The sequence below is a fragment of the Morus notabilis genome, unplaced genomic scaffold (genome assembly GCF_000414095.1).
Source record: "Morus notabilis unplaced genomic scaffold, ASM41409v2 Scaffold1527, whole genome shotgun sequence".
Classification (NCBI taxonomy): domain Eukaryota; kingdom Viridiplantae; phylum Streptophyta; class Magnoliopsida; order Rosales; family Moraceae; genus Morus; species Morus notabilis.
In genome coordinates this window covers 37,610-47,321 of record NW_010365947.1, presented here as the reverse complement: position 1 = coordinate 47,321, position 9,712 = coordinate 37,610, and the positions used below count along the sequence as shown (strand labels likewise).

The 9,712-nt window shown below is 35.9% G+C and overlaps 1 protein-coding gene across 1 annotated transcript; it reads right to left on the bottom strand.

Moving 5' to 3' along the window:
* Positions 1–363: 363 nt before the first annotated feature.
* LOC21387908 (60S ribosomal protein L10a) lies at positions 364–5,469 on the bottom strand. The gene is made up of 6 exons (XM_024172747.1): positions 5,182–5,469; positions 3,721–3,760; positions 2,958–3,177; positions 1,756–1,921; positions 1,162–1,367; positions 364–520 (listed from the first exon to the last, which is right to left on the bottom strand). The coding sequence occupies exons 2-6, from the start codon at positions 3,723–3,725 to the stop codon at positions 467–469; spliced, it is 651 nt and encodes a 216-aa protein (XP_024028515.1). The 5' UTR covers positions 3,726–3,760; positions 5,182–5,469; the 3' UTR covers positions 364–466.
* Between the last annotated feature and the right edge of the window lie 4,243 nt (positions 5,470–9,712).

The following is a 9,712-nucleotide window of genomic DNA, read 5'->3' as shown; positions in this document are numbered from 1 at the left end:
CTATCTTGAGAATATGGACGAATATAATTTCCCTAATCAGATGAGTACTATTACATGTTTGCTCTTCATGTGTTGTAGTCTCATTTTTAAAGATTTTTAAAGATTTAAAGATATCTTATAAGATTCCGGACCGGGGCAGGCTGGGCGAACCCTAAACTTGTCAAGCGGTCGTAACCCTAACGTGTTTCCTGTGAATTATCTTGTGAGCAAACACCATTCCTCGTACAAAATCATCAGACGCATACTCAAGTAGACGAAAATTTGGTATTCCAATAGTGATAAAAAAAAGGTCTAAAATGACAAAAAAAAAATCAATTTTTCAAGACAATGAAGAGCTAAGTAAAACAGCCAACCAGCTAGAGAACTTTGAGAATTCAAACATAAGACTAAAGTATATCAACCTTGCAAAACTTCTCAATACAAAACTCCAACATACATGTAAAAAAAAAAAGGAAAAGAACAGTTTCTAAAAGACGCGTTGTGGCTTCCCCATTGTAGTCTTCAGGTACAAGCACCTCACCTGTTCCACAGGGATAAAAATCATATAGTATACAGAAAGAATCTTTGAAAAATAAAATCATATTGCAGCTGCTCAAAGCGTGAAAGAAAACCAAAGCGCCTAATGAATCTTGAGTATCACAAACCTATTATCTTCATTCAAATTGAAGACGCGTTAGTCCCAATATTAAGAACCTTGTTCCATTTTTTAAGCAAACTAGCACACAGATGACCTACGGACCACCTAGGTCAGTCACTACAATGTTTTGCAATGAGGGAAAAGGAAGGAAATGCAATACAAACATATTTGGTTTATGTATTCAGAATCATGATTCAAAACCATTCTCATTTTACGTGCATTTTTTGTGAGAGAAAACACTGTAGAGAACCATGACTCATGATTCAGAATCAGGGACGAATATAGGAAACGCATTGGTAAAGAGTTCGCATAAATGAAATGCTTTATGCACAACGCAAAGCAAGCCTAAGAAAAATGCTAGAAGTACACGTTTACTAAAAATAGAGGCTACAAACTAATAATAACTAAAGGGCATATCAGATTCAAGACACATAACGAAGCCACAAACATTAAAAAAGGGCCCTAAAGACGCTTTTTTTCTGAAAAAAAAAAAAAAAAAAAAAAGCCAAATAAAATCAACTTACGTTTTGCCAGTTCTTCTTCAACAGTGAAACAAGGAAATTAACGCTCAACTGCACGTTTTGGAAGATCTGTTTCTCCTCCATGGAGACATTTCCAACAGCAATTCCCATGCAAAGGACCTTCTTAAGCTGGAACTTAACCATGGCCTTTGTCTCATTCACTTTAGACTCCAAAGATTCTTGGTGAGTAACAAGGGTTGGAAATTTACCTAATTTCATAATGAAAGAAAGATAAAAAAGCATATAGCATAAGCAACAAAAAGCAACTTCATATTTCGTAAAAAACTTTGCAACAGAATTTTAGAACCTGAATAATAACCAAAATGAAAAAACAATGCAAATTCAGAAGAAAACATTGAGCCAAGAGAGTGTTGGCAAGTGATTTATATTTAAACAAAGAAAATGCTAATTTCACGCTTCCACGACCAGTGCCTCAATATGGCACGAGAACAAGAATCAACTGTTGTAAGCTGTAATAGAAACTCTCATCTAAAGGAAAGCAAAAAAAGAGGATGTTACATAAAATAACACGTGCCAACGAAATAATTTCAACAGCTTCTTTGGGATTAGCAGGGCAAAATAGTTTGATACACCAACCTGCCTTGTTGAGACCAGGGCCCAAAAGACGAGGGATCTGCTTAATCACGGCTTCTGATGCTAAAAAGGCATGATATTTCTTTGCTAGTTTCTTAACCAATTTCTTGTTCTTGTTCAACTTCTTCAACCCTTCAACATCCATATAGTCCAAACCTATTTTCTCTGCCTGAAGCATTAAATAAACAAAAAAGAATTAATAGGTGGAGGAACAAGAAAATTCTGAAATCACCAATAACGTTACAAATAGCTGATAGATTCCATAACAAAAATAGCAAAGAACAAATCAAAAGAAATTTCATCATCAACTCACAATGTTGGATTAGTGTCATCAAGAATGTTATGTGGGAAAATGTGATGGACACCTGGACCAACGGCGCCACGACACGTGGCTATACTTGCTTTCCGCCGAGCACTCAACCCTCGACGCTTCGTTTCCCTCAAGATCAGCTATAGAGCCCGAAGATGAAGTCCATGATTAGGGCGACGACCCCATGAGGCGTCGACTGTTGACTCCGCCTGAGTTAACACGACAAGATCCCTCGACTGCAGAAGAGATCGCTAGAAGGGGCGAGAAAGGTTAAACAAGCACTGACGACGAGGGGAACGTCCCTTTTAGGCATGATGGGTTACGTGCAAAGATAAGAGAAGTCTGACAGCATTAATTGCAAGTTTACAAACCGCCCCCCCAGGGGACAGAAAAACATTACGGAGAGTCACAGAGCCGTAATAGAAGACTAATTAGTTGAGTGAACAGTACTAATTAGTGGGCTATGTCTGGGCCTAGAGAGGGAGAGCACTTGAGTGTTCCTACCTACGAGGAAAACCCACCCAGTGAAGGAAGCCCGAATATAAAAGAAGAAGGACCCCAATAGGGAAGGCCCCAGAAATTCCAGAGGAAAAAGAACGAGAGAGAGAGATAGCATTTATTGTAAACTATAATCTCCACAAAAGAAATATAATATATACAGTGGATGTAGCTCTAATTTTATAGAGTGAACCACTATAAAATTCTTCTTGTTCATTTATATACAGTTCATTCAAACACAAAAATACTTAAAGCAAACTAGAATCCACACTTTCATTAAACCCACAAGCCGGTAATCTAAAGGGTAACCCCAAGGTAATCCGGCGAGTTTATTGTTGACGAAATCCAACCGTCAACAAAGAACATAATAAAATTTTTAAAAGAGTAATTATTTTACCTCCTCGACGTGCTGAGCATCTCCAAGCATGCAAACCTTCATCTTAGGACGAGGGATGTGTGGCAATTTCACAGAGCCACTGAAACGCTTGTCCTTTTGGGGATCGTAGTTTTTCAGTCCAATTTGGAGTTCGATTGTCTCGGTGAAGTTGCGTTTTTTCTCATTTGATTCTCTCGTTATGGTAGAGATAGCCTCTCTGAGAACATCACTCTGGAGCTTACTGTAGCAATAACAGTAACAATGAATAATCCAGCACATGACATACCAAACAAAAAAACAAGGGGACACTTTGATAAATAAAAAGGTGCAGCACAATAGTCAAATCAATAATAATAATTAAAAAAAATTACTGCATCACGGAGCTTTGAGATATTATATTAATGTTATCAAGAAGCTTGGAGATATTTTCGTTATGTAATTATTAATATGGTTAATTGCGCCACTATTTCAAGAAGCTTTGAGATGTGACTTCTAGACGTAAATTTCAATGTATGGAAATGTTTCTGAGAACTATTTTTTTCAATAATGTTTCTTTGAATTCCATAAATCACTACCCTGGAATTTGGGCAGTGGGAAAATAAATCAAAACGGCGTAATATAAAACAAGTGCCAATATTAAGCAAAATACAGACAGGCAGAATCAATGAAAAGCAAGCGGGTTCGGTAAAAATAATACATAGATAAATAATAATAATAAAAAAACAAAAGCAACAATAAGTTAAAGTGAAAATGAAAATGAAGGAAAATACAGAATTTCACATACCTCATGTTTGAAATTTATCCCTTTACTACAGAAATGCCTCCTGCAAAGTCGAAACAAAAAATAAAATCAAATCAATACACCATCAAACAATCTGTCATATCACAATAAAATGCAAAAATAAAATTTTATCCAAATCCTCAAACTGAGAAATAATTGAAGTGTCCTTCCGCCGCCAAAATTCTAACTAACAAAAATCGGATATAAAACAACACAGTTCCGCGTAATGAAGACAGCACGCAGATCACCAAGTCAGCTTCTATCCATACTGTTTCCGACATTTTCTCGGGAAACAAACACAGAACCAAAGATCTATAAACTGATAGAACAGATTCATAATCCAGTTACAAAACGTAGAAATTGATGAAAACAAGCTAGGAATGACAAAAGAAATGGTGAATGATAAGGTGAATACAAGAAAGTGAAAGTGCATACGCACCAGAAACTGAAAGATAGGGCTGTTCATGGGTTGAGTTGGTGCGGGGTAGTGTTTTTCTTCCCCCGCCCCGAAATATGCGGGTTGCACATATTTGGCCCCAACGATGTTAGAAAAATTTTACAAGCCAATGATGTTTGGTTTGGGTGGTCGGGTTCATGCTGCCAAACATAAATATATCTAAACAACAGAAATTTTGAAAATTAACTTTTAACGTTCAAAGTTCATCATCAAATAAAAATAATGCTAATCAGTCTATCATCAAACAATTGTCAAGTCAAAGTTCAATCCAACATTAAACGTGAAGCAAAGTAGTCCATCGAGCATCAAATATAAAACAAACATAAAGCAAACATAAATTTAATCAAAATTCAAATCCATCCAAATTCCAAAGCAAGCACTGCAACAGCAGCTATCAAGCACTGCAACGTCAGCTATCATTATCAGTCCACACTCATATGGTCAGACATATTGCTTTCGAAGTAATTTCTAGCTTCAATCACACCAAATTCTTTTGAGAAAAGTGAAAGACAAAACTATACGTGACGTTTAATATGTTAAATTATTTCTCTAACCAAACCTTATCCGTACAACTCTATCCACATTTCATGATGTTTCTAATGAAACACCTTTCCTTCTTGATCCATATATTATATTATACATATTCACAAAAATGTAACCCTCCAACAAATTAAAGTAAGTCGATTGCTTTTCAAGCCATTCCTGAGTTTTCAACCATTTCCGAAAACTGAAAAATAGAAAGTCAATCATGGCTATAAGACTTCCATACGTTCTCAATGCTAAAACAGATTCTACACCAGTCGAGTTTTTTTTTCCAAACCAGTTTATAATTTTAAAAATCTGGATCCATCTAATTGAAAAGCCTTCAAAACGACATCAAGTAGTTCTTTTGCTGGGAAAACGATATAAATGAGTTGAAATTTATAGAATTAATGTACACAGAGGAAGCGTCAAGCTAGACAAATAAATACCAAAATATGTGCACAGAGTAGTGAGGAGAGAGAGACCTAGAGGTGAGAGACGGAGAGAGCACAGAGCAGTGAGGAGAGGCCGAGAGGCGAGAGAGCACCGGAGAAAGTCGGCAAGACGGCGGCCGAGAGGACTGAGCACTGAGGAGAGAGTTGTGAGGGCCTGAAGGGAGAGGCGGCCGAGAGGTGTGGAATCAGGGAAGATGGTTCTGAGGGAGTGAGGGTGAGGGAAGATGGTTCACGGTTGTGGATGGATCCTAATGCCACCCTAGGATAAACTAAGGTTTTCGAGCGGCTGAAGCAGCTTTCATAATCCTTATAAGAAGTCTTTTTTTTTTTCTCTTCCTTTGTCCTTCCAAAAAACCATTTTTAGCCTTACACATATTTATTCTTTCCCGAGCCAAATCTCGAGAGAAAGAGAGAAATAGGTAAAGACTTGAGATGAATTAAAATTAATAGGTTAATAGTTTATATAAGTTAATAAATAGGTCAAATTATTGTTTTTGTTTATAACTTGTCTGGTTATGAACCATAACTTGACAAGTTATTGTCCATAATTCACAGTTTTTGTCCATAACTTGTCTGACTATGAACGATAACTTGACAAGTTTGTCCATAACTTATCTGGTTATGAACCATAACTTAACAAGTTATAGCCTATTAATTTCTATAACTAAAAATTGGCCTATATACATTCTTAAGCTTTTCATATTGGCCTCTTTTCTACTATTTTCTCCAAATTTTTTCGGCTTGTTTATCTTATTTTAGGCCTTCAGAAATAGAGATGCAATAATGGGTCGGGGCCGTGAGCCGCCCAGGCCCATCCTAACACAGTGACGGGCTGGGCTAGCACGGCCCGTCACTATTTAAGACACGGCCAAGCCCATAAATATTGGTGGGTTGGGCTGGGCCAACATATATCGGCCCATGGGCCAGGCCGGCACAACCCATGAAAAATCATGGGCCAAGCCGGGTTGGGCCGGCCCATCTAGGCCCATGATGGGCTAGCCCCACCCGGCCCGTATAGGCCAATAATGGGCCGGCCCAGCCCAACTTATCTAGGCCCATAATATTTTCGTGTTTTTTTTCTTTTTTTTATTAATTTTATAAACATCTTATGTATAATTATCCTGATTGTACTCTTTTTTTTTACTAAGGTTTTGTCACACTGGGTTTTCCTTAGAAATGTTTTTATTTAATGAGGTAATCATAAATAAAATATCCCTTTTCATTTTTCCATTGACTATTCAAACTTATATATTTGTTAACTTGTTTAAAAATTCAAAAATAAAAAGTAAAAATAAAAAAAATGGAAAATTGCATGCTTAGATGGGTTGACCCATCTAAACCCATGATGGGCCATGAGTGGACCAGGTCATTCAAGGCCCATCTTGGCCCGTGGCACGGCCCAACCTGGCCCACGTAAAATTGGCCCGTGGTGTGGGCTGGGCTGAGGTCATTCTTATACAGGTCGGCCTGGCCCGGCCCACGAAATTCGTGGGCTGGACAGGCCAGGTCCGCGGCCCGTGTGGGCCTAAAGATAACGGGTCGGGCCGGGCCAGGCGGCCCATTCTTGCATCTCTATTCAGAAAGAGCTAAAACGGGCTTCTAAGAGCCTATTTGGTTAATACGTTCACACTACGATTTAAATCAGTAATTTTAATTAGAGAAATCTTTGACAAATATTTTGTAAAAGTAAAATATTGTAACAACATCAAAACCATAGATTTAGACTCATAAAAAAATTATAAAACAAACATATCCTAAATTAGCTGAAGAAAGAGTGGTTATATTTGTGAAAAAAGTAAGAAGACTGTAGTAAATAGGATTTATGAAACTAAATTTAGAAAGAGAAAATTGTTAAACTTATTTTTAGAGTGCATGAGTCTGAATTTTTACTCCTTAATCTTAATCAATACCCTCTTAATAAAAAATGATAATAATTAAGAGTAATAGGTAAAAATTCAGACTTATGTATTATGGGGGTATTTGTATCCTTTTCCCTTAAATAAGTAGCAGATTTTAAAACTATTTGAAGTAAATAGCATGTTTTGTTTACGTCCAGTGAAAAAAAATTTACATGGTAAAAAAAATTAAAGTTATTTCTAATGTGTAAAAGAACTAAAAATGATAAAATTTTTGTGTCAATTTCGGGTCACCGATCAATTTCATTTCATGGGTCACTTTCGTGTTGCGTAGTGTCAACTCGTAAAATGGTCGTGCCGTGTTTGTGTTGCACTTTTAAAAAAATTCCGTCTCATGATTCGTGTTCAGATTGACTACAAATTTAAGAAACAAAGATCAAAATATAACACGAACACGACACATGAGACAAATTGCCACCCCTATTTACAATACTTACTAGTCAAAAAAAATGAGGAAGAAAAAATAAAGGATAGAAAAATAGTAATAATGGATATGTTATCATTAGTGACTACATAATAATGTATTAGTATTTTTTTTTAGGACAAAAGAAACGAAACTAAAAAGAAGATAAAATTTCAAGACAAAAACATTAATGCTATGTTTGGTAGGATGGATAGAAAAGAGGAAGGAATGAGAAGTAAAATACTTAGGTGAAGAATGTAAAATAGTTTTCTCTCATGTTGTTTGGTAAAAGAGAAAGAAAGTGAAAATAAGATGTCAAATTTAAGACATTTTACTATGATATCCCAATATAAATAAAAATATGATGAATGGTAAAGGTTAAAATTATTATTTTACACCTCATTTGTTTGTCAAACTTTTTTTCTCATATTTTCTTCCCAAAGTTGAAAGGATTAAAAATTATTGGGCTCCATGGATTTTTATTTTCCTTCATTCATCATTTCCTCTCTACCAAACAACCTGAAATTCCATTTTCCTCTAAAAAATTATTCATCTATTTTCTTTTCTCTCTCTTTTCCATCATACCCAACACACTGTAAAAATAGTAAAAAAAATAATTAAATTGAAGGAATAAATAAGCTTTAGGGTAAAAAGAAAAATAATAAAAGAAAGGACTTGAAAATGGGGGCAAAAAACAAAAGGCAAACGTTAGGAAAAAAAAAGAGTCCCACGAGAAAAATAAAATAACTAAACCAAACTTTAAATAGTGTTTTTGTGTCTAGATGAATAGTAAAAGCACTCTCATTTCCATTATAATTATAGAAAAGTATCTTCATATTTATTTTTAAATATCGAGCATTATGAGTAACCAAACTTTAAATAGTCTTTACTTTGGTCTCTCTTACTTCTACTAGTTGAAGAACACGTTCTATCCACGTGAGGAATAATCGTGTATTAAGTTTTAGTTACTATGTTATTATTAATAGTCTATAGCCCTAACCTATCATCCCACATGAGTCACTTGTGGACTACATTTGAACTATTAGCAGCGAACCACTTGGTATTAAACAAAAAAAGTGCAAGTTTGGGCAGACTAGCATCGATTGCTTGAGCCATATCATCTCGAGCGAGAGGGTAGCTGCTGACCCCAGTAAAATTGCTCATGTCATGGACTGGCCAATCCCTCAAAACATTAAGGAGCTTCTGAGATTCCTTGGCCTGACCAGTTACTATCGCTGGTTCGTCAAAGGGTATGGCGCGTTGGCTGCCCCACTTACTTAGCTGCTTAAAAAAGAGTCTTTTGGGTGGAACTCCGTAGCACAAGCGGCTTTTGAGAGTTTAAAAATGGCCATGACCACCCTGCCCGTATTAACCCTCCCAGATTTTAGCACTCCCTTTGAGCTGGAAATGAATGCATCAGGCTTTGGTGTTGGAGCAATCCTCATGCAAGGGGGCCGACCAATGGCATTTTTTAGCCAAGCATTGTCAAAATGGGCCCAAGCTCGTTCGGTTTATGAAAGGGAACTTATGGCTATTGTTTTGGCAGTAACAAAGTGGAGCCACTACCTTATCGGGAGACACTTTATCATCAAAACATACCAAAAAAGTTTAAAATATCTCCTGGAGTAACAACTTATTGAGGGGGAACACCTGAATTGTTGGGAATGGTGTCCTAGAAGCATGAGATGTAATAGGATATTTATTATTTATTTAATAAAAGAGTTTATTCATTATTTTATGTGCATATATTTATGAATATTTTATGAATATCAATGAAAATTTCATGGTTATTTATGTAACCTTAAACATTGTAAATAAGTGTTATATACGAGAGGATAATGTTTAAGGATAATAATCAAAAAGTAATGTTCATAATGAATTTAATTAAAGTTTGGAATCTTTAATTAAAACATTATTAATACATGTCATTCCCATTTAGAATGGAACGGTGTTATCCGCACTGTTAATATGGTGAGATATTGAATGAGTGTTTTTCGCATAATGAGATTATGTGGAACAAGGACACAGACACAATATGAATTTCTAATAATTCTGTTAAGTATAGAAATTCTAATTGAGTCTATCGATGGTCATATATAGGATGGTCTTAATCCCGAGTTCTTAACAGACTCATATTTATGGATTTGTGTCTTTTGATTTACTCGGTACGGATTCTGAGATCCTGAATCCTATTCCTTGTATTTTGGAGACATGATGAAGTAGGTAGCCGGGAATGTTATTA